The sequence below is a fragment of the Manis pentadactyla genome, chromosome 2 (assembly GCF_030020395.1).
Source record: "Manis pentadactyla isolate mManPen7 chromosome 2, mManPen7.hap1, whole genome shotgun sequence".
Taxonomy (NCBI): Eukaryota; Metazoa; Chordata; class Mammalia; order Pholidota; family Manidae; genus Manis; species Manis pentadactyla.
In genome coordinates, this window is record NC_080020.1 from 48,444,192 (window position 1) to 48,469,125 (window position 24,934).

At 51.5% G+C, this 24,934-nt stretch overlaps 1 protein-coding gene across 4 annotated transcripts in view; it reads left to right on the forward strand.

Moving 5' to 3' along the window:
• The window catches only part of CPLX2 (complexin 2), an 84,250-nt gene extending 60,822 nt beyond the window's left edge, over positions 1–23,428 (forward strand). For 2 of the 4 annotated variants that reach the window (XM_036884805.2, XM_036884803.2), the window contains exons 3-5: positions 18,132–18,251; positions 18,386–18,561; positions 19,324–23,428. In XM_036884805.2, the coding sequence (XP_036740700.2) occupies positions 18,221–18,251; positions 18,386–18,561; positions 19,324–19,521 (405 nt within the window). In that variant the 5' untranslated portion in view covers positions 18,132–18,220 and the 3' untranslated portion in view covers positions 19,522–23,428. Of the gene's footprint in view, positions 1–11,218; positions 11,312–11,709; positions 11,925–18,131; positions 18,252–18,385; positions 18,562–19,323 lie in introns of those variants that run through there. The other 2 variants (XM_036884807.2, XM_036884806.2) reach the window with 2 other exon arrangements.
• Positions 23,429–24,934: the final 1,506 nt, after the last annotated feature.

Below are 24,934 nucleotides of genomic sequence, written 5' to 3' on the forward strand. Positions count from 1 at the left end.
AGAATCCAGCCAGCAGCCTGAGGGCAAAGGGAGCCTGTGGACTGGCCCGTACAGCCAGCCTCCTGGGCACAGAGCAGAGTGGGGAGGGCACGGTGGCTGTGGAGGAGCAAACAAGCTAGTTAGAAGAGGTCACCTCCCAGCCGGGGCCATGAGAGCCCTGTGACACTCCAGCTTTTGTCCCACCATGGTGTCCCTGGAAGCCAGATGCTGAAATGATGGCATCGCGAGATAACACAGACCCCCTCTCTTCCCCAGCCACAGCCCAGCGTAGTCTGACCGTGACAGTGAGAAACAAGACAAAGCAAAGCCACAACCTAAGGAGAGATATCCAAGAGGCTTTGCAAGGAAAAGGGCTTCTTTTGGGAAATATTTTAAAACTGATGACTTAGAGTCAGGAAGCCCACCTGGAACCCCAGAGCCTTGAAATTGTACAGTCCAAAGACACCCCAAGAGTCACCTTGAGCAGGTCTGTACAGCCAAGAATCAGAGGTCTTTCAAACCCATCAAATGGAAAGAGGTTGGATGAAGGACCTGTAGGATCCTTGATGATCACAGCTCTGGGAGAGCCCAGAGATGAAAAGGAGATATCCAGAACATCGGAGGGAGCCTCGGCTTCAGTCTTGACTAAGGAAGACCTCAGGGAAATTCCTGCTCCCAAACTGTGCTTTGGAAGTAGGGACACCAAAGGCACTGCTCTGACAGGCAAATGTTCCAACTCCAGTTGACAAACGAGATGCAGACAAATTGCCAGGAATGCATGGCACCCACCCAAGAACGCCGATGCCACTCAAGGGTGAAACTGCAGAGCTGTTGGCCAAAAATGTGTGCGCTTTTGAGGGGATATGAACATGAAGTTTGAGCCTTAACAAAGCTTTGATCAAGGACTCACAGTGTGAGCTTCTCATTTAACTCAACACGACCGTGGGGACAATGCTGTGTAGATGAGGAGGCAGCTCAGAGACAGAGAACTGAGGCCAGATGATCAGCTTCTTGGAATGTGAGAGTATTAAATGAAGGGTCTTCCAGAGTCGGGACCTGCTTGATAAATTTTCTGAAGGGAGAACCACACAGCTCCAAAGTTACCGATTCCAGCAGGTGTCCCCCAGTGGCAGAGACAGAAACTCATTCAAAGCAACTTAATAGAAAGGTGGCATTTATGGGTCATATAATGGAAAAATACATTAGCAGATGACACTTAAAGGTACATGGGGATCTGGGTGGTCAAACACTATCACCGGGAATGTCTCCTTCCCTTCCCTTGGCTCTGCTCTCTCTGTGTTGGTATCATCCTTAGGCAAGCTCTCCCTGAGTGGTGGCAAAACAGTCCAGTTGTCAGGCCCACATTCTGCCAGACCTTCAAATCCCACAGAAAAAAGCCTTTTCCCCATTGATCCCAGCTAGTGTACCAGGGCTGACTCGTATTGGCTTAGTTTGTGTCACTTGCCATCCCTGAGCCAATCACTGTGGCCAGAGCTAAATGTGCTCTAATTGGCTAGCTATGGGTCTAATGCCCACCCTTGGAAGTGGGGCAAGGAGTCAGCCTTATCTAGACCATAAAGCCTGAGAGTTGGGGAAACAGGGACTCCAAAGAGATACCAAACAGGCAGAAAATGTGTGTCACCACACAAATGACAACCAAAAACATCCCAGTAATAAATGGGGCCAAAGCATGGAAGAAAATCCCTGGAGTTATATGTATGGACTAAGAATGCAAAAAGGAGACAAGCACAATATTTAAATAAGGATGTCAGCTCCGTATTGTGGTCTGGGGCCAGTAAGGGTCCTAGGTCTACAAGTCCGATCTCTGAGATGAGGACCCCAAGACCGATGGGCAGGACTAGCCATTTCAACTCCACGTAAGTGAGGCAATGCCATACACACAGATTTGGCCTCTGGAAAGATTCATTGAATGTTCACAATGGGGAAGACCTTGGGTTTGATGCTGGGAGTTCGGGATGAGCAAGACACAGTCCTTGTACTCAAGCAACTTATGATCCAGTGGGAGGAGATTACCAAGGGCATGTGAATAGAGATATAAAGTGAACATGAGAGGTGCTGAGTGCTGTAGGAGAGGAGTCGTGGTAAACAGGCTGCAGAAGAAGCAGCAGTCAGACCAAGGACCGCCCTCGTGGATCTGGACTTGATGCCGTAGGCAATAGTGAGTCATCGAAGGCTTGAGCACAGGAACAACAGAAGCAGCATGGAGCTTCATCGTCTTAATGGAGCCAGACAGAGCCCAGAGGAGAGTCACAGAAATGATCAAAGGGCTGACAGCAGGCCTGTGGCGGGAGACAGAAGAGTGAGGACTGGAAAGATGAAGGCCAGGGGGAGCCCTGATCAAAGTCAGGCAGAAGAGCACACCGCTTCCTGACGCCAGACAGATGGGGGATGGAGTGGCACCGCCCAAAGAGAATGTTGCTTTGTTCAACTCCCGTTCCCACCGGGAAAGGTGAGTGTGGAACACACACACAAAAATGTCATTTATATAACTGTGACCCCCCCAAGAGGGGGTGTAGGCTGGAAATGGGGAATAAATCACTAACAAAGAAGTTCCAGTAGAATCCTGACTAACAGTCATAAAGGAAGGCTGAGGGGTGCTGGGGCATCTGGGGGTGTTCCTTATTCATGCATTAAACGGCCACTTCCTGAGGGCCTGCTTTGAGGCTGCCCTCTCGGCTCTAAGCCCAGAGAGGCAGGCATCCTTGTCTTATTATGTGAGAACACTACCACCTTCTGAAATGAAGCCTGTGTTTACTCAAGCATGCTTCCCCTACCTACATGGCAGGAATGTGTGTATTTTTTTTACTGTGGTGTCCCTAGCACCTAGAGGAGCCTCTGGTAGGTAGTAGATGCTCAGCACATATTTGCTGAATGAATGAATCATTCATCCTTGAATCCCCGTCCTCAAAGGGCTCAAAATCTAAAGAGAAAGTCAGACAAGAAAACCAACCTTAAATGTCAAGTTTAGTTTTACCCGGGCTACAGTGAAGAGGGCCATGTAGGAGCACAGAGGAAACTCCTGGTTCAGCCCTGTTTCCCAGATGAGATTTCATTATGCTTTAGCTGAGCCATCATGGGCAGAGTCAAAGCTTGCCAAGTGAACACAGCAGACAAGGCCATTCCTCTGGGAGCAAGCAGTGTGAGCAAAGGCTCAGGAATGCCAGGGGACTGCACATCCAGGAGCGACATGGAGCACAGGTGGCCATCAGTGCAATTGGGAAAAGTGGTCCAGGTCTGATCATGGAAGTTCTTAAAAGCCAGTTGAAGGGATCCAAACTTTCTCCTGAAGGCAATGGGAAGATATTAAAGGATTTTTGTATCAGTTAAGATCCCCTTGGTTGCAAGTTAAAAAGAAAAAAAAGAAGAAAGAAAAGTGGCTTTAATAACAATAAAAAGGAAGGAGCGGTTATTGGCTCGTAAAAATGACAAGCCCTAGAAGAACTGCAGGCACAGCTTGACCCAAGGTGTGAACAACATCACCAGGCTCAAGTTTCCCACTCTCCTTTTTCCGGGCTCTGCTGGCTCTGAGCTGGTTTCCATTCTGAGACTCCTTGTGGTGCCTACTGGGACCCCAATTCACATCACAGTGGAGCTAAAAGGAAACTCGATTTCCCTTAGCTCAAGCACAAGTCCCAGGATGCAGTGTCTCTGGCCTTGACTGATTGGACATTAGTCCTGTGCCTATCCCTGAACTGATCTGGGCTGGGGACGGGGACCATAATGCTGATCAGTTAGCCTGGATCTTGTAATCCACCCATCGGTTCAAATGAAATACAAGGGTTGGCTTCTCCAAAACTGATGGCAAAGAGGGAGGAGTGGATACTAGGTAGCAAAATAGGCTGTGACTACCATGTGTTTTAAGGAGGGGAATGACACAATCAGACCCACGTTTTAGGAAGCTATGATTCTTCTGCAGATCTGGAAGCCAGTTAGAAAGTCAATCTGAAAGCAGGAGCAGAGGCAGGAGCAATGGTTAGATGGCTGGTTTTGACAGCCAGGCTGAGCCAAACTGAACAGAAGTGACCAAGGGCTGCCAGAGGGGGATTTCTGATTCAGAACCTTAGGGCATAGGCCTAGGCCCTAATCTACAGCCTCCACCGCTTTTGATCACCTTCAGACCTGAAACATGCAGCTATGTTAAGGACCAGCCTGTGATGAAGTCCCCATATAGGTGCCCTAGCAGTCTGGGGCCTATTGCCCCAAAGCTGCAGACCCAGGTTCAGTTTCCAAAAAAACCAACTAACCCCACTCTGCAAAGTGACCACCTGCAGAGACACACCAAGTTCAAATGCTGATGCCAATGCCTCTCAGCTGTGTCACTCTGAGCACGGTGCTTAACCTCTCTGAGTCTGAATATCCCTACTGAATGTAAAGTGAAAGTGGTGACATTTAAGGTAACAGAAGTGCTGGTGTGGGGATTAAATCAGATAAAGATTATGAATCACCTACTGCAGTGAGAGGCTCAGTAAATGATAATTCCTTCCTCTTCAGTCCTTTCAGCTTTTCCCTGGCTTCATCTTCCCAAGACCTCTCCAACCCGTTGTTTGCTTGCCAAATAAAAGTTAGTTTGGCTTTATTTTGTTTTTCTGCCAGAAAGAAACAACTGGAGGTTGAGTGGCACAGAGCAGCCAATTTTAGATTTGTGGGTGGAAAATTCCTCCTGTTCTTGGGCCTGAAGTCCGAGCCCCCTCTGGACTTCCTTTAGGTGATTCCCCGTGGGGACACATATCTGAGTTCCTTCTGTGCTTCACCCCAAAGAAGGGGTGAAAAACTAGAAGAAATGTCACCCCCATTTTCCTCTAAACTTTAAATCCTTTTCTTTCTCATTCCAACTTAAAAAGACTAAGGGAAATCAGAAGGCAGAGTTCTTTGACCAAGAAGATCGTAAAAAGAGGCTTTGTCGAATGGTCACACTTCTGCAAACTCCCAAAGAAATCCCCACATTGCTTGGTGTTGGAGGGAAAGAAAATTAACACTTCCCAAGCCTGTTGCTGCTTCCTAAACATTGTTTCATCTGAGCCGCACAATTGCCCTGGGAAGCCAGGATCACTCCCCCATTTCATGGAAGAGGAAACTGAGTTGCTGAGAAAAGTCACATGATCAGGAAGGGGCAGAGAGCTGCAGAGAGTTTTAACCCGTGTCCGTGTGACCAGAGCCCATCGCTGGTCCTGAGATGGTTAGCCTGGTTGAGATGCTTGGGCAGCCCTGGAGCCGGCCACCCTGTCCCTTCCCTGCTTTGGGCTTCTCATCCCATCTGGCTTGCAAGCTGTGTGTATTTAATTCTCCTCCTCAGAGCTGCCTCTTCACGAGGACAGCACTTAGGGTGTTGTATTATTGTCAACTGTTTGTGGGCATCTCTCCCCCGCTCGCTTCTGAGTGCTTCAAATTGAAGGCTCAGAACCGAGAGGATCTTGAGCTGGTGAATCCGCCCATGTGTTATCTTTCTGGAGTATTTGCATCTCTCACTGGGGAATAAGGAAAGGAAGAGAAATTTCAAAACTTCTTAGATATCTTTGTCTGCCTAGGAAAGTGCCTCATGTGTCATAGGCCCTCTATACACATTTGATAAATGATTGAGTGAAAAAATACCTACCACATAGTTTGTTGTGCAGCTGAAAGGGGCTGACATCTGTAACATCCCTAGAACAATGCTTGGCACACTGGAGGTGTTATATGAAGTGTGGAGTTGTATGCTGAGTTGTAACTGGGAAGAATACTTATCCAGCAGTTAGGAGTTTCATTAACTTGCTGTGTGGTACTGAAAAAGTCCTTTCCCCTTTCTGGGCCTATTTCCTCAGCTGCCAGCTGAAGGCACTAGGTTAGATAACCAGGGTACCTTTTCATTGCTGAATTTTTGTGCATGTTTCATCTCCTCCCTTCACTCCATTCCTTCTCCAAACACACACACATACACACACATATCAATCTCCACAGTAGCATTCTGCCACCCCTTGGCACTATCTTTCATTTCCTTGACCAGAAGCTCCATGAGCTTATTGACCTCTGTTGTCCAAGTTCCCCAGATTTGCCTGCCTTAGTGAAATAGCAATAGCATCCCCTCATATTCATTTTATCAAAAAGCAAGATCTGTTTTGTGGGCCAGGGTGTGCTGGTCCTGAACGGAAAGTAGATGTCATTTCCAGCTCATTCACTCCATAAATGAAGGGGTTCTGCTGGCTGCCTTTGCACCAAAATGGAAAGAACATTTATCTTCACAAATGCAGGCAGCACCATGGAGGCAGCCCTGCAAGGGACAGGGGGAAAGCCTTCCATTCCAAAAGGAGCAGCAAGGTTAAAAAAGAAGAATTTCTCCTAGAATAGGAACAAAATCTCACTCCAGGGTCACTTCCTACTCCACAATTCTAGACATAAAGATTCATAGAATTTAAGATCCTAAAGTTGTATGTATGTGTAGTTAGCTGACTCTAAGCTTCTATTAATTCTAAAATATTCTATGATTCCATCATTCAGTATTTTTTTTCTGTAAGACAAGGACGTGGGATTCCATGATTCTCAGATTCTGTTGACCCAAGGCAAGGGCTTTTCAACTGATGTGTAGATCAAAAACACCTGGGGGCTTGATAACCAATGAAAATTCCTGATCTTCCATCTCAGAGATTTTGGTTCAGTCCCTTTGGGATGAGGCCCAAGAATCTGCAGTTCTTTTAACAAATCCCCCACCCTGGTGGTTTTGAGTAGGAGCAGGCCACTCTTGGACATCACAGTGTTTAAAGAGCCTGTCATTCTAGATTCTGTAATTCTAAATGTGATTTGAGAATGGTCTTTTGCTTATGATTCAGGTATTCTAGAACTGTGTTATTCTGTTTCCATGCCGAAGGAGAGGATGCTAAGGTGTAAAGACTATCTTTCTGGGCTTGGGTTTCACATGAGGGAGGAGAAAAGGACCAAGTGTCATGAGTGGAGGAACATTCTGGAAGGGGAACCTCCTGAGGGCACAGAGCAAACTTTGACTGCTCTAGTTGTGCCTGAGAAAGTCCAGTACTCATACTCAAATGAGGAGGCTTTCCAGGGTACATTGGCTGGCTCTGGGGTGACATGAATATCTGGGGTCATCAGGAAGAATTTTTGATGGATAGGGAGGTCCAACCATGCCCCAGAGAGCTGGGAAGACCTCATTTGGAGGAGGGAAGGCAGAAGTCACAGCGAAGAGCTCAAAAAATAACCAAGCAAGGGAGGAAGGATTTATCACCAAAACATCCTCCCTATGCCGGATGGCGGGGTGACTGCAGACTGGTGTGGCAGACATGAAAATGTACGGTTTCAGGAAAGCTCAAGATGAGAGAGCTAACTGTGTGGGGATATCCCAGGAAGCTGTGTGGGCTGCAGTGGGACTGCTTTGACATGCTAATGAGTGCCTGGATCTGGGATGGTGAGGATGGGAGGGGTAGGTGGACACAGAGCTGGGGACGGGCTCTGAGTTGGGGGCAGGCTCTGGAATAGAGAAAGGCTCCTCAGGGGATTCACACACACACTCCATGTACTTCTAATGAGTCAGGGTTCAGATGGGGAAGCTAGAACCCTTTATCTGAGAAACAAAAGTGGAAGGTGGAGAATCCAAAGGTTTCTGCAACTTCCCAGGTGGGTCAGGAGCTAGCAGGTTGGGTTGCCTTGGGCCTTCTGGTTGAGGAGAATGGTAAAGGAGAGATCAGTCACTCTCAGCGACACATTTAGCCATCTGCCTGCTCATCACCTGTTGATAGTGACACTTAGACATACACAATTACGCAGAAATGGTGAGCTGTCCCCAGAGCCTTTGGGTCTGGCACAGTCTACCGTAAACAGTGCCCTCTGTGGTGGTACACTGCCCAACCTGCACAGCCATATGAGATCCCCCTGCCTTACAACCAAACTGACACTCAATGCCACTGACATAACCCACTATAACAACCACCCACCTAGCACTACACCTGATGGTACACTCACACTGGAGCCACATCACACCAGGAGGGATACACCACAACACACTGAGAGTCACGTGGTGACAAGAAGCACAACTGCCCTACGAGCACCTCGGCCCCTCCACATGGATGCTACCCTCTCCTACCTGCACGGTTCCACACTGGGGGCAAAACACAAATGCACCATTGCACACCAATGGGTTTGCCTTCACACTGTGTCACTCCATGTTGAAGGAGACGGGCCAGGATCCTGACCTCACACCCTAGCAAGGATGGCACCCTAGCCATTATCAGTGACAAGGAGGGAGGCACTCATTAATGAGCAAGGTGCCCTAGAGCTCTTCCCTGTGCACCACCCCCACAGTTCTGTTTCTGCCCTGGCACCTCAAACCAAGACCAACTCTGCTCCCCCAGGTCAAGCTAGAATGGCAGGATGTGGAGCCAGCGTCCGCAGCATTCAGATGTCTCCCTGCACCCACCAGCTCAACTCCCAACTGAGGTCGGGCCCAGCCAGCAAGCTCTTCCTCATCTCCCATGTGGCATCCTGAGTGCCCTTTGGACTGAAGCAATCGCAGGGAAGAAATGGGCTGCCTTTCGGACAGGCGACATTCTCACTGATCACCACATTTATGGTCGGTGACAGTTGTCATTCCTCACACACTGTTCCTAAATCCTCACACAAAGTACTGACATTAGCTCTTGCGATTGGCTTCCTTAGTGAACATTCAAGCCATGTACATATCACTTAAAAATCTGTTCCAATCTGGCCCCCTGCCCCAGCCCACGGGGCTCATAAATAAAAGTAGAGATTCAGCACCAGCCAGGGTAAGACACCTTAAGCAGTGCCACATCCATATTTTATCAGATGACTTCTAGAAGCTGTCCACAGAGCAGTCATGGCAAGGACGTGAGGCTGGAGGAAGGGGTGGGCTGGATTAGAGATGCAGGTGATGAAGGAAATGCTGACAACCCACGTGACATGAGGACCCCAATCCGGGTGTGAATTCATGGCAGGTTTCTTTTTTTTTTTGGCGGGCCAGTGGGTGGGGGGGTTGTTTTTTTACTTTCATAGTGAGAAACTGGAGAACAGGGAAGATGATAAATGTCAATGTAAAAAAATATCTGCAGAGCAAAAGTTACATTTCCATAGACTGTGGGATGTGCCGGCAGAGAAGCAGCCTGGCACAGTCGAAGGACCCTGGAGCCCAGTGTCAGGCAGGCCTGGGCTTGGAATCCCAACTCTGCCAAAGACTCACTACATGTCCCTAAGGCCTTGACTTTCCCGTCTTGAAAATAGGGGTTTGTGTGAACTAAAGGAAAGAATGTAATTTATGCAAAGCACCAAAGTGAGCACCTGAGACATTTGAGGGCCCAGTGTTTGCTATAATTAGTATTAAAATCATTAGGAAGTACTTAGGATATTTAGCAACTTTTCTGCAGTGACAATAGAGTATTTGAGAATCATGTCCAGGCTGGTAATAAATACTCAGCTCTGCACCATCTTTCTTTGACAGAAAGCATCAGTGGCTATTTTGTCATGATTTATCCCTTATCATTCAACAGGATGAAGCCACCCAAACTTGACTGAGCTGTCCTTTTATTCACCAGTAAGATTTTCTGCAGTCAGACATGATTCATGTCAGCTCATGCAGTTTTTATAGACTCATAGAAGCTTGGGTTCAAAGGGGGCTTTATCTGTCACCTGCCACCTAACTGTCATTGTCCCGGGATGAGGTACTCACCAAGTCATGTGAGGCAGTCCGTGCTATGGCTGGAGAGCTCCAATTGATAGAAGATTCTTCTTCTTAAAGCTTCTGTCTGCATCCCCTTTACCTTCCCCTAATTCTATTTTCCATACTGATAAAAACAATAATACTCTTCTTTCTTCGCAATGATGCAAGGAAATCCAAGAAGCATTTCCTTAGCACCCACTTTGCCAGGCACTGTGCTAAGTGCTGGAATTACAAATTGAGCAAGACTTGCCAGCCCTCCAAAGGCCAATGTCCCTTCAGCGTTCTCTCCTCCAAGTGAAACATCCTCAAGTCCTTCACTCTTCCCTCATTTGACCTGACACCACCATGAAACCACCCCCATTTCTTCTAAATATACATGAGCTTGTTAAATTCCATATTACAGTGTGATGCCCAGAACTGAGCTCAGTATTTTTCTGAAGGATAAGTTGGATCTCTAGCCCAGCTTGGTCAACATCCATGTCAAAGGCACTGTCCACTATGGAAAAACCCCAGTTGTAACTAGAGTGCTGCCAGCCAGGTCCTATTCACTGAGGTTCTGTTCTAGAACAACAGGGAAAATAGAGGAGGGAGAAGGAGAGACAGGGACTGTAACTCTTGCAATGGCCTGGTGCCATTCCCCTCCCTGCCCAGCATTCCCCTCAGGCGTTAGTGGCAAGTCTAAGTCACTCTAATCAAACACCCTCCCCTTTTGTTCCCCCCATTAGTGTCTGCCTCGGGATAGGGAAGAGAAATAAAGAGTGACCACGCTGATGGCCCAACGTAGCACGGAGCAGAGAACTCAGTCATAAAAGAAGGGCCTTCCTTACACCACCCCCCACAGCCTGAAAGGGAAGAACAGACATGAGCTTTACAAGGTGACCTTTCCAGGTGAAAAGGACAGGTCTAGCAATGGCCTCTGACTTGTGGAGGATCCCTCCCTTTGAGGCCTCTGCTGCGGACATGTGTAAAAGAATAGTATCCCTTTGTTGGAACAAAAACCACACCTCTTTCCTCTCCCAACGCTGTCCTTCTGCAGCCCATTCCTCTCCCTCCTTGGAAGGAAGCCATCCCCTTACGGAAGCAGAAGACATCTCCACTCTGACATAACCCGGATTGATGCATAATCTGCAAATCTTTCAAAGGCCCCCTCCGCTCTGAAGCCATTTTCTGACACATTGGGCTGAATTAAAGGAAGCATTTTAGAGCCAAAGGATAGCAGGCAGAATAGAGAGGCTCATTAGGAGAGAGAAATAAAACAGAAAATGAGTGTGAAAAGAGGAGGGGAGACAGGGGTAGGGGCAGATGTTGTCCTGCCTCTTGGAGGTCCCTTTTCTTCCCTGAGCATGGGAGAGAAAGAAATAGCCTTCTGGAATAAAATTTGCCAAAGGATTCCTTACTCTGCACAGGCTATCAGACCTAGAAGGGGTTGTCAAGCAACTTGCCCAGGGTCCACTTCCATTTCGCAGCAGTCTCCTCCCTCCGAGTCCACATGAAGGGCTCCTCACTCTCATGATCCATCAATGTTTCTTGAGTGCTTGTGTGGTAGGACATGATGCTGAGGGGCTGCAAAGATGATCTAACCTGACGGCTGTCCTGTCCTGTAGGAACTCAGAGGCCAGAGACATGCAAACTGGGGGAACAGGGGCCTCCGGAACAAAGGTGTGTCTCAGAGCAGCAGAAGCCCTTAAGGAGTGTGGCCGGTTCTGCCGGGAGGATCATGAATGGCTTTCCTGAGCACCGTGCCCTTTGGGTTTTGCTTTAAAGAACCTTTCATCCAGCCCCTTACCTCCTTACCTCCCCTGCCCCTCAGCTCACTGAAGCAGCAGGTCTGTGGTCCTGGGAGCTGTGGCCAGGCCAGGTGGCTACTGGGGGGATTGGGAGGGGGGTGTCTTCGAGGGGGAGGAGGGCAGCGAAAGGGGGAGGAGAAGGGGGAGTGGAAAGAGAAAAGAGGGGGAAACAATGGGAAAGGGAGAGGGGAAGTGGAAGAGAGGGGGACAGGAAAAGAGGGAAGGGGGGAGAGGGGGAAAAGGAGGGGGGTGGAGAGAGAGATTTGAATTTCCCATCTGGAAGGGGAACGGCAGCACGTCAGGGCCTGGCTGAGGGGCGTGATTGGAGGGCGCCTCTGGCAGCCGCCCGCGGCAGCAGCCACGGCCCCAGCTCGCCCGGTGGAGTTGCACGAGGCGGCGGCGGGAGCTGGAAGGGCCGAAGGGACTGCCTCGCTGAGTCCGCCCGGAGCCCTGCGGTGTGTCTCAGACGCTTGCGGGGATCCCAGGTCGGTGCTAACCACGGGCAGGGAGGGCGGAGCCGGGCTGTGGGCAACAGGGTCCCGGCTCTCGCCTCGAGGCCGCAGGACAGCCCAGAAGGCTGAGTTGTACGGCTCTCTGGGGGACAGCTCCCCAAGACTGCCGCGGCACCGGAACGGGTGGCTGCGCGGCGGCGGCAGGGACTCTGCGGGGTGCGCCCGCCGTGGTGCTGAAAGGACAGCACGGAGAAGCGAGCAGGTGGAGGGAAGGGAGTGAAGCAGGGGCAAGCTGGGAGGGAGGGGTGGGCCCGGAGCCGGAGACCCTTCTGGGCAGAAGCCCGAGACAGCCTGGCTCCCGGGGAACCGGGACCGCCCCGAGGGGGGCCGAAGACTCAAGTCTGAACCTAGAGCAGAACTTCGAGCTCGCGGGGATGGGGGTGGGCAGACGTCGATCTCAGCTACTTCGGGCTGTGGTTAATCTGGAGCCCGTCAGGGCCCCCTTCGCCCTGGAGGAGGCCGCCCCCGAGGGGTAGAGTGCAGGCTCCCGGAGTGAGTCAGAGGGGGGCGGGCAGACCGGGGGTGCAGGGGAGGAGACCCTAAACGTCGGTTGCGGGTGGAGCGCTAAGGGGACTATCTGTCCTCGGAGGAGGAGGAGCCCAGGTTTGGGGAGCACAGGTCCGCCGCCTGGGGTCTTTAGTCATGGTGCCCCCTCCCCCATCAAAGTTTGAGACGGGCTGGGTCTTGGGGTTGGAGCTAAGTGTTGGGGGAAGGGCGCCCTCAGTGACCAACCAGGAGCTCCGGGACTGAGCTGCTGGCAGTGCCGGTGTCCGCGGGGGGCCGGCAGAGGGGCGCCTGAATTCCTGTCCTTTCTATGCGGGAAGAACGCGAAGCCCCCGCCACATCCGCCTTTCTGCGGAGCCGGTTCCCTACACCCGCCCATCCTCCACGGTCCCTTCCCCTCCCCCAGGGTTGTAGGGCGAGGTGGGGTGGGGGTACAGGGACATTTCGGTCTCTGCCACCGCCATTAGCGTAGGTCCCCTGCAAAAAGCGAATGAGTGTTGAATAGAGTTGCGGTGAATATAGCCCGGACTTTAGCCAGAAAAACAGCCACAAGGACAAACACTGCAGGTGCCCGAGTCTGCTTGTCAGATGGCGGGGCCCAGTCCCGAAAACCGCCTGGGGCTCAGACGTCGGAGCCTGAGGAAGTGCCTCGGTTCCTTAGGACTGGGATGGGCTGGGAGGGAGTCGGGGAGGGAGGCTGAAGACATGTCCCGGACGCCGGGCGCGCGGAAGGCCCGGAAACCTGGTGCTGCAGCAGCACCCCTCCCCCTCTCCGACTCCCCTCCCCCAGCCCAACGTCCCCACCACCACCACCACCACCCCCTTCCCGCGCGCAGGGATAGACTAAGGTCTCCCACAGAACCACCAAGGAGCGCCTCCTGGCGGTCTGACCAAAATCTCAACTGTATGCAACCTGCCGGACTCACTCAGCATCTTACAGGCACAGGGCAAAATATCTACACGCACGCCCGTACACTCGCTCACGCAGACTCACATGATGCCTAAGTTGAGAGTTAGACACACAGGATCGTACTTTGAATGCATACATTCTCTCACATACTTTCCTGCACACACCGTTAAATTCAACCCATCAAATATGTCCTAAGGCTCTACCATGGACAAGGAGATAGGAGAAATTCAGAGTTCAGAGGGATCAGGAAGGGAAAGACGTAGTTGGGCAGAGTACCCAAGCTGAAGGCAGGCACGGCTGCCCTAGAAAGTACCATGGGTCTCAGAAAAGGAAGCCACCATCACATCTCACCAAGGAAGTACCAGAAATGTCATGGAGGGAGTGATGTTTGACAAGGACCTTTGAAAATTAATTCTGCTGCTGCTGCTGATGTTGATGATGATGATGGTGACGATAGCTAATATGTACTGAGCACCTACTATGTGCAAACTGGACTGAGCACTTTATTTGCATCAACTCACTTAATGCTCACAACATGCCTTGGGCATAGGTATTGTCTCCATTTTACAGGTCAGAAAAAATCAAGTCATTTGCTCAAGGTCACTTAGAAGTAAGGATGAGAAGTGGCAGAGATGATGTTAAGAGGTTCCCAGGCTATGGAAGTAGGATGAACAAATTCCCAGTGGTTTTCAGAAAGAAAATGTGTTAAGGTCAAGCTGAAGCAGAGCCACATGTGCAAGGTATGGGAAATGAATGGAAAGCAGATGCTAGAGGTTGCAGGACTTGAAGGTCAGTACAGGACTCTGGTATCTTTAACAAGGCAATGGGGAGCCATTGCAGGGTGTGTTTGCCTGAGCATGCCTGTTAGGAAGATTAATTCAGAAGGCCGTGTGGAGGATGGTTGAGAGCTAGGGAAGGGACAGATTTAGAGGTTATGCATAAATCCAGAACCTCATGTCCCTGAACCAAGGCATTAGCAGCTTAGGAGAAGAGGGTATGGATACAGGAGAATTGTGAAGCTGCAGTCTGCTAACTCTCCCTCAGCACCGCATCTCAATCGTCAGTCATAACTTACCTATTTATTCCTTGTGTGGTCTTTTGCCCAGTGTCAGCCTCCCCAGTTGACTGAATGCTGGGAGAGCAAATGCTGAATACTCTTGTTCCCTGCCATAGTCAAGGGCTGGCAGAGCTGGTGCTCAAAGAATAGTTGTAGTGTGAGGGAGGGAGGGAATGACTGAATGAGTGAATGAATGACTGAAGAATTCGCTGACTGGGGTTTTCAGTCGAGGGAATTGGAACAAGACATGCTGGAGGAAAAGATGGTTGGGTTGGGGAGATAAGAATGAGAATAATCTTTGGACAGATTGAATTTGAAATTATTTATGTCCAATATGCAGAAGAGTTAAATGTACAGGTTTGGAGAGAAGAGAGAGAGATCTGTGACTAAAGAAAAGCATAAATCAATAGGGTCAGGTGAGATTCCCAAGGGAGGCAGTGAGGGCCTGTGGGAGGGGGAGAGCTGTCCTGGGGAACATCTACATTTTAAAGGAAAGGAGTCAACAAAGGAGAGAGAGAAGGCCTGTCTGAGAAGTGGGATGAAGACCTCAGGAGTGCTGTGTCATGGAATTAAGGAGATTAAATAAGAAAGCTGAAAAAGGGGGACAAGGTAGGGGGTCGTCATCAGCATCCTACGCTACAGAGGGATGGAGGAGGAGGAAGGCTATGCAAACACTCGTGGGTCTGGCAGTTACAAGGCCTCTAGCGACTCTGACTGTGGCAGTTTCTGTACCAGTGCACAGGCTGCCCATCTCTGATCTCACAGAACCAAAGGGCTTGATGGGGACCTGAAGAAATGGAGACACCAAGTGGACATTCGTTCATCACAAAGTTAGAGGGCAGAGATTAAGGGAAAAGTGGGGTTCAGGGCAGATGTTGGAGAAGGAAGGGGCTAGAAGAGACCTATGGAGAAGAGATTGAAAATGGGGAGAGGGAGTGATGAATGGAGCAAGGAGGAGGTCTGAGAGGAAGTCCGGAGCACAGGCAGGATTAACTTCAGCAAGGAGGGGGCGCTTTTCCTTAGGAGCTAGGAGGTTGCAGGAGTTCACACCTTCTGCCTTTAACCATTTTGATCATGACAATAGCCACCATTTATTGAGCCCCCGGCATGTGCTGAACACATTCCATTGGGTATTTCTAACCCTTTGAAGTGGTATTATAATCCTCACTGTATAAAGAAGACTGGAGACTCAGAGAGGTTAACCCATGTTTGCCAAATGAATGCAGGGAGGCAGAGGAGTCTGGTGAAGGAGATGGTTTGGGGATCAAAAGATAGCATGCTCGATTTGAGTGGTGCCCATGGGACATCCAGGGGAAGGTGTCCAAGAGGAAAGTGAATGTATTTCTTGACTTATTACCTATCTCTCTCTCTCTCTCCCTCTCTCATACAAACACACACCACACACACCCCAGAATGTATGAAGGGAGGACTTTGTCTTATTCATTATTACATCCCCAGTGCCTAACACACTGCCTGGCACATAGTAGATGCTTAGTTAATACTTCTTAAATGAATAAACATAAGACATCTGGGTGTCATTAAGAGCCCGAGAAAGGATGAGTTCCCTAAGGAACGTTTAGAGAGAGAAAGGAGGTGGGGGCTGAGGTCAGAGTCCTGGAAAACATACCTAAGAGGTGAGAGGAAGAAGAGAGCCAGCAAAAGAGGAGAGGGGAAGGTAGAGGAGGGCAGAGGGAGTAGCAGGAGAGGGGAGAGAGCAGTAGGTGAGAAAGAGAAGAGAGAACTGAGCCACAGACCCCAGAGAGGAGAGGGGTTTAGGAATACAGTGGGATAGCCAGCAGTTCAAATGCTCCAACAGAAGGGCTGAGAAAAGAGCCCCAAAGATCATCTGGTCCGGAGAGAGACTTGCCTGGGCAGCCAGTTAGGGCTGAGGCTGCACCTAAAGCCCAGGTGCCCTGTGCACCGATCTGAAACATCTCAAATTAGAGTCCTGCCTCCTCCACCACCACCTGGCAATTCCTTGAGCTGCATGTAAACACAGAAGAGGAACCCAGTAGTTCCTGAAATAATTTGGTTATTAAATTGTACATTTCCTGTTCTTAGAAACGCAGTCTGTTTACAGTGTTTTGAATCAAATGGAAACAATTGACTGAGCTGAGCCTCCTTCAAACTCAGAAGTCTGGGTCAGAGTGGGTTCTCTTGTGTTTCCTGGAAATCCTGTTCCTTTTTGGTGTGTCCTCATAATTGTGCAGTTAGCAATGGCTAACATTACACACCAGGCACTTGACCAGTATCTCCTCTTCTCCTTCAAACATCAATATATGAGTAGGCTTAATACTCCCTGTTTGTAGGGAACAAACCAAGCTTTCCCCAGGAGCCACAGCCGGTGAATATTGGAGCCAGGACTTCCAACCCCAGGGCCCCATTATGGAAAGATCTCAGTCTGCTGATATGTTTTCTCATTTTGAAGGATTTGAGAGGAGTCCATAACCAACCAGCCAGAGACCTTGAACTCAACCTGGTTGCAATATCTGGCCTGGCTTCTCTGCCACCATTTCTCAAGACCCCTTTCCTTCTTAGCAAATCATAAACACTCCAAAGCTGTGTGGGATGCAAGGCCTTCGTGAGTAGACCTAAGCTCACTTGACCGTCAAGCCACATCACAGTTTGGGTAGCTTGTGGCTGTCCCCATCCATCCCCCCAAAGGGGATTTGTGCTGGCTTTGCCAATGAAAGAACCAGTGAAACTGAATGGCTAAAATAGAAAGGAAATCTCTAAGAGTTGGAGGATCAGGGTTCAAATTCTCAGGAGTATGGGAGGAACAGGGTAAGAAGGAGGCTGAGGGTGGAGGGGGAGGCTGCAGGCTTTCTACCCCTCTCCCGTCAGTATTGGAATAGTTTCATTTTTATGTATTTTCCATATTGATATTCCCATTAAGATTTTAGAGAGAAACCTTCTGAGGCAAAAAAATAATAATAAATACAATAAAAACTGAAAGTTGGTGATTTAGGGAGACAAGAAGGAGGACTAACATAAGCTGAGTGCTTACGAGGCCCATGCTTGGCACTTTAAAAGCCCTAAGCCCTGAGAAGATTATCATGCTGCCAACCCCTGATGTGTAATCCAAAACAAAAATCAATATCAAGCTATAAAACACACAACCTACACGTACACTGCAATAAAAATATTTTATTTCTCCATTTGTCTAATTTCAGAAGTCTGGAAACGTTCACCCACACTGGCTATTATTTTTTCACTGGCCTCTGATTTGCTGGGGCCCTAAGCACATTCCACCTTGCGGTTGATCCAGGGGCGGAGGCTGGAAATCTCTCTCCAGTCCCCACAGGAACCCTGGGAAGGGAGGCACTGCCATTTCTATCTCACAGAGGAGGAAATGGGACTTCAAGGAGGTTCAGGAACTGTCTGAAAGTCACATGGCAAATAAGGAATGAGGGTGGCATTAGAACCCAGCTCTGCCTGCCTCCAAATTTCAACACTTGGGTTCTTTCCGACACTCCTGGCTTCAGTCAAATTAAAGCAATATGGTCGAGATGAAGGCTTTTAAGCTGGGATCAGAAGCTTTTTGGCAGCACAGATGTGCCTGGCACATAGCAATGCTCAGGAAATAGCCCCTTTCCATCTTTCTGCTAGCTACCAGGCCATTGGGTCTTAGCTTCGGATTGATGGTGCCGGATGCCTGAGCCAGGGTCAAGCCGTCGTCTAACTCTGCCCCCGAACTCCTCTTTTGCAGGTGAGCACATCCCCCTGAGCCCGGCCTGCCAGGAGAACTGCATGCAAATTCGGCTGCAGGCCTAGGGCACACTATCCAGAGCCGGCAGCATGGACTTTGTCATGAAGCAGGCCCTCGGAGGTAGGCCCCAGCCCCCTACCCCGAACCCCGACCGAGGTCCCTACCCCGGGGGAGGCTGTCAGTGCACCAGCCCCTCTGACCCCAGCCCTGTGCCGCTGACCCCGCCCTCTCCCTCCCCAATCCATACCCCGTAGGGGCCACCAAGGATATGGGGAAGATGCTGGGGGGAGAGGAGGAGAAGGACCCAGACGCGCAAAAGAAGGAGGAGGAGCGGCAGGAGGCGCTGCGGCAGCAGGAGGAGGAGCGTAAAGCCAAGCACGCGCGCATGGAGGCCGAGCGCGAGAAGGTCCGGCAGCAGATCCGGGACAAGGTCAGCGCCGCCCACCGCCAGAGTGAATGGGCCACCCCAAACCCCGGCCCCGGGCTCCCCCGAATCCCGAATCCCGGCTCTCACCTTACACCTAGCGCTTTCCGAGCCTCCCTCCTCCCATCAGAAGAACGCTGCTCACAGGAGCGCCTCCCTCCTTAGATCAAAGGGTCGTTGGGGAGCTTAGATAAGATCCGGCACATACTAAGCGCTCCCTGATGTTTGATGCTGTGGGTCCGCAGTCTAGTACTCGAAAGCCTGAGACCAAACATGTTTGGGATCCAGCATTTGGGAGTTTTGGAAAGCGCCCTAGTGCCCTGAAGCACTGGTTGCTGTTGGGCGCCCAGTGGGCCTGCAGCTGCCACCCTCGGCCACACACTTCAGTATGTGTCTGCTGGCATCACTGGGATAAGCCGAGACTGTAAGTATCCCTCCTTCAGTCCCAAATCAAGCTCTGTCACCAAAATTTGACTCCAAATATATGAGACAACTTTCAGTTTTCAGATCTTGGGGCATTTCAAAAGAGCAGAGAGGTTATTAGGAACAGGTATTAATTTTACAGGAAACCCCATGCACAGTCTTTCTGTGCCGAGCACCTGCTGAGGGCCGGCAGAATCGCGCAAAGATGACAAAACCCCCGTTTTACAGCTGGGAGGACTGAGGCTTGGGCAGGTCTCGGGAGCGGCCCACCCCGGTCTGCAAGGCCTTGAGAGCCAGCCCCCTGCTTCCCCGATTCCCGCTCACCTCTGCCCTCCCTGTCCCCAGTACGGGCTGAAGAAGAAGGAGGAGAAGGAAGCTGAGGAGAAGGCGGCCCTGGAGCAGCCCTGCGAGGGGAGCCTGACCCGGCCCAAGAAGGCCATCCCTGCGGGCTGCGGGGACGAGGAGGAGGAGGAGGAGGACAGCATCCTGGACACGGTGCTCAAGTACCTGCCTGGGCCGCTGCAGGACATGTTCAAGAAGTGACCGCGCCTCCTGCCCTGTCCCCGCTCCAACGGTTACTTTTTTTTTTTTGGTTCTTTTCTTTTTATTCAGTTCAGTCTCAGTTCTGAAGGGGAAAACCTCAGTTGACCTCTGCCCCACTTCCCTGGCCAGGGGCCCCTCCCACTCACACCCCCTTCACCCCAGAGCACCCAGCCCTCCTCTTCCAAGTCGCTTGGAAAAGGGAAGAGAGCTTTCACCCCCAGCAGGGGGTGTTGAGCACAGTGAGGGAGGCACTCAGGACCCTTCTAGAAGCCTGAGGTCTGTGCTAGTGAGGTGACCCCCATACATTCCTTCATGCGCCCCACTGCCAGGAGGACCACTGTCCCCAGCCAGCCGAAATAATGACACATTCCAGCCCTGCCTAGCATGCTGACCTTTGGCCTCTGGCCCCCAAGGGCCTCTGGGTCAGGGCAGGGGCATTGAGTAGCCTGGCTCTGAGCAAGGGAGTCAGGCTAAGCCTGCCCTGTGAGGGCCTAGCCTGAGAGGGCTTGCTGTGCTCTGGCTGGGCCAGGGTCTGGGCAGGAGGCTAGGGCTCTCCTTCCCTCTCCCCATGACACCCAGCGTGGAAGCACCCCTCCTCCAACCCCACCCTAAGAGGGGTAGCCCCTACTAAGACAGTCCCTCCAAATGGATCCTCTTTGGACTTTAACTCATCTGTGGAGAGGCCCCAGGGTAAGGCAGCCCCTTGTCCTCCCCATTCCACTTAGGTCCTGGGACCCCACTGCCAGGTTGGACCCAGCTTGCCCAGCCAAGGGGCTGCCCAGGCCCCCCAGAAAATACTTGGAGCCATTGGGCAGCAATGGCCCATGCCATGGGATCCCCTCCCCCCCATGTGCAGCCAAACTGCCCCCATTCCTATCCACCCCTCTTCCTCACCCTGTCCTGTCCATGTGCTTCCAGGGCCCCATGGTCCCCAGGAAGACCCTTCCTGGCCAAAGCCCCAAGCCTTTGGGAAGAAGCCAGTTCCCACAGACAGAAGACATCTGTCCATGCATCTCATTGGCCAAGAACAAACTCTCCTCTGGGATGTGTAAGGCTGGCATTTGTTCCCCCCACCACCAACACACACCAAATTGTCAAGGCCTTCTGCTCAGTCAGTTGTGTGAGAACTGGGGGGCCATGGAGCAAATGAGAGGAAAGTGTGTGTCCATGCACACATGAGTGTGCCTAGCAGAGACTGCATCAGCAATTGTGTGTCCAGAGGTTGTACATGTAGGTGTATGGTTAGGATGTGTGTATATCTTCAGACTGTGTGTGTATGTCAGTCATCCCATCTGTGTGTTAGAGACTGTGTATGTTAGGCAACCTTATGTGTGTGCTTGTTTGAGGTGGTATGTATGAGCTGAACTTGTATTATATGTGTGTGTTAGCTATCTCATGTGTGGTAAGGCTTGCATGTTTTAGCTTGTATCTACATGTGATTTCAAAACAGCATGCATGACAGGAGTGGTGGAGATGTGTTAGATGTTGAGAAGTGTGTGCCAAGACTGTTGTGTGCATGTGTGTGGCTCTGGGAAGGTAGTGATACACAGGGTATGTGCCTGGGGAGAAAGAACATGGGTAAGATGTCCCCTCTGGGCATTGGTCACAGGTGGCCACATCCAACAGGAGAACTTGTTCTTGGCCTAGAGTCCTCCCGCCCTTGAGGGGTTCCTGCCCAAGGTCCTCAGAAGTCCACTGGGACAGATCTGGGCAGTGCCCCAAGAAGCCATGCTGGGCCCCTACTAGGGCCCACCCTAAAAGCAGGGGCCAGGGAAGGGGCGACTTGCCTGCCCTCAAAGCCCCTGCCCCATTGGCCTCGGTTTGCATTTTGCAGGTTTTCCATTTTAGTGGATTTATGCTTTTATTTCAGAGAGAGACATGTGTCTTCTCTGTCCGTTTCCAATAGTTAAAGCCATATCAGTTAGACTGCAATACTTTAAAGACAAGACAAAACAATCCACATGTCTAGGGAACCAGAAAAATCTCCTGGTCTGTTCCTTCTCTGGGGAGCCAGGTCTCAGCAGCTCTGGCCCCCTGGACTTGCCCTTCTCCCCCACCGCCTCCCCTGTGCCCTTGTGTCCTGCCCCCAAGGGTCTGTGTCTGTGATGGGGAGCCACCTTGCACCCCTGTTGTCTGCTTGTCTGTTTTTGTCTGTTATCCTGGGCAGGATGGTCATTCTTAGAGCCCTAGGGTCCTGATGCAGAGACAGGCAAGGCCCAGTCAAGGGGTCCCAGGCCTCCCCAAGGGGTCCCTCACACTCCCCTGAGTGTGAGTCCCACCTGGACACAAGTGTTCAGAAAGGTCTCCCCCTTGACAGTGGCCCACAGAACTCAAAGGTGGTGCCAGGGCACAGAGTGCCAAGTTGGCAGGGAAGACTGAGGCCCAGGGAGCTTCAGATGAGCAGGGGAACCTAGCCATGCAAGATATCCCATGTGGGCCTGAGGGACCCCAGACCCGCAGAGGACATCCCTGGTGGTCTCCATAGCCCCTCTACACTACCAGAGTGGACTCAAGGTTTTTGCCATATGAGAGTCCCCTCCAGGCTGGCTTAGTCTGGTGCACATCCTGGACTCCTCCAGTCTGCTCCAAGCAGCAGGACTGGAGGTCTTCCGGAGGCAGGAGCAGGGGGAGAATTTCAGCCTGGGGCCCACCTTGGCCACTGCCAAGTGATCACTCTCAGGTCCAGGGAACACGATGACTGTCATTCCTGACACACACTTGACTGGAAAGAGGTTAATGTGTGGCCCAGAGAGAATGTCATGTGCGCCACACTCATGGCAGAGGGCAGGAGGCAGGGGGCAAAATACCAATGGGGTGCTCTAGCAGGAAAGGGATGTTCAGATGCTGCACCTGGGGCAGCAGGTGTGTGGGGCCCATTGGATGGGAGGGGGATGAGTGTGTCACACAGATGGGGCCCTGCATGTAACACACTTAGGAGGCGGGGACAGGGAGGGAGAGTCCTCATAATTCAGAACACACACACAACATACAAGGGTGACATCCCAAGCTAGGGGAAACAGGAAGGAGCAATCATTTGTACAGGAATGAAAACAGTGAAATGCAACGGAGTATGCACCTCCAGGCGGGGGCACGTGTGCTTACCACAGAAGGCCACCACTGTGCTTCTGTGCCAGAGAGAAGGGAAACGGCTTTGCTGGAGCTCCCAAGCTGGGTGCTGGTAGTGGGCCAGGATTTCCACACCTCGGTGGCCTCTGCTCCAGGTCCAGAAGCTCCTGGAAGGTTTTCTTTGGGTCTCCTCCAAAAGCAAGCAGAAGTCGAGACCATCCCAGGTGGGTGTGTGCGTGCGTGCGTGTATGTAGAGGAAAGACAGAAGTATTTCAGCCCAGGCCCTTCTCAGGTGGGACAGCTGATAGGCAAAGCAGCCATCCGAAAGGCTTGTGGCTAAAGAACAAGTGGGGCAGACCCGCAGCACCCAGCTGGCAGAGTTCCCCACCCACCCAACGGCTCCATCCTTTTAGGGTTCTGCTGGCCCTTGACTGAATGGGCTGGAAGGCAGACTGGCTCAGATGAGGGCATGTCCCCCAGGCCTGAGGACATGCCTCCCTACATGTGCCCTGCTCCCCTCCACACTGCTGTTGCCCACCCTCTTCACTGGGGAGAGAATGGTGCTCGTGCTGGGCCTGGGCCAGGGCTGTGGGGGTCCTAGTGAGACCCAGGTTAGGAAGACCATCCTGCTCACTGGGGGAATCCCTCTCCCACATCTGTGCTGTGTCCTTGTTGCTCTGCTTCCTTTAAATGTGTCAGTGCCTGGGGGGAGGGGAGGGGTATCCCCTCATGCCCCCTGAACCTGACCAAAAGCCATGGCTGTTGCTCCCCCCTTTATATGATGCAGATGCTAAGATGTACCAAACCAACCGTGACAACAAAGAAAAGACCTTGTACAGCAGCTCTCAGTCTGTCCTCTTCTGTCCGTCAGCACTGCCAGGGCTACATGAGGTGAGGGGGGCCAACACACAGAGCTCAAGAAGCCACAGGAAACCTTCACTGTTAGACTCATTTCAGGCCAGGACACTGTGCAAATGACCCTAGAAATCAACTGAGGCCAAGTCAGTGCTGGTCCCAGAGATGCAGGGCCACTCGCCTCCTGCCCTTCAAAGCCAACTGTACAGCCAACCCCAGGAGCCAGTGTTTAGCTGGGTCACACCGCACCACACCCCATCTCTAGCCATCTTTTACCCCAGGATCCAGGGGTGGTGTGCTGACATGCAGCTAAGGTGTGTGGTGGGCAGAGGTCTGTCACTGACCATCCTGCCAACCCTGGTGGAACCCCTGCTCCAGGAGGGGTATGGGGACACAGACAGCATACCACCCACTGTGGCTCCTAGACCTTGATGCTTCCCAGACAGGCCTTGTTAAAGAGGCAGGACCAGACCAGAACCTCCCTCCACCCTCGGCTGCCCCCAACCATTGCCCTGCTTTTAAGCTAGGCCTCATCTCCTGCCCACTCGTCTAGACATCACCCATTCCCACACACTGACCTCCTAGCCTCTACCACTTTCCCTCCCTGCCATCCCACCCCACCTAGAGTCACTTCACCATGTCACTCCCCTGTCCATTGCCTTTCAGTGGCCTACAGGATAGCATCTGCCTACAGGCCTCAAAATTGTCAAAGTGACCCCATGTGATATGACCTACTGGGTCAGACCCACACCCAGCTTCATGCTCCAAGTGCCCGCAGCCCGCTCATATACCATGCTGTTCCATGTTGGCATATTCCGTCCCCTCTGCCCTCCTGCCCTCCCTGGTGTACTCCTCTAACTACTCAAGGTCCAGCTCAGATGTCACCTGCTGTGTGAAGCCCACACCACACAGCCCCCATCCCCTCCCGCAGAAGACTTTCTGCTGTGCTCACAACACAGGGCATCGCGGCCGTATGCTCAGACAGTGCTGGGCTTGCTGGCAGATTCTATCACCCAGCAGAGTGATCTTGAACAAGCCACTTAACCCCTTCTGAGTGTTTGCTCACAAGTAAAATGGGATAATAATAATTGTTCCAGCCTCCACAGTTGTGAGAGGTAAATGGGGTCCTGCACACACACTCTTAGCACCACGTGCCAAGCACTCAATGAATGGCACTTCGCAAATTCCACTGTAATTTATGTCACTGCTTATGTCTCTTTTGTTAACTTGGGAGCTTATAGAAGGCAGGGCTAGCTGGTGCCCCAAGGCCTCCCAGCACCCACCACAGAGTCTAGCCTGCAGTGGGTACTCAGAAACCCAATGCCAACTCAGGGCCCAAGTGGTCCATCTCCATCTCCTCTTCCTGGACAGCAGGGGGAGGGGAAGCAGAACTTGACTCCTCCCTCTTCTGTGCTCTAACATCACCCCTCCTGCCTTTCTCCCACATCTGCCCAACTCTGGGATAGCACACTATGGAGGGCAGGTCCAGTGT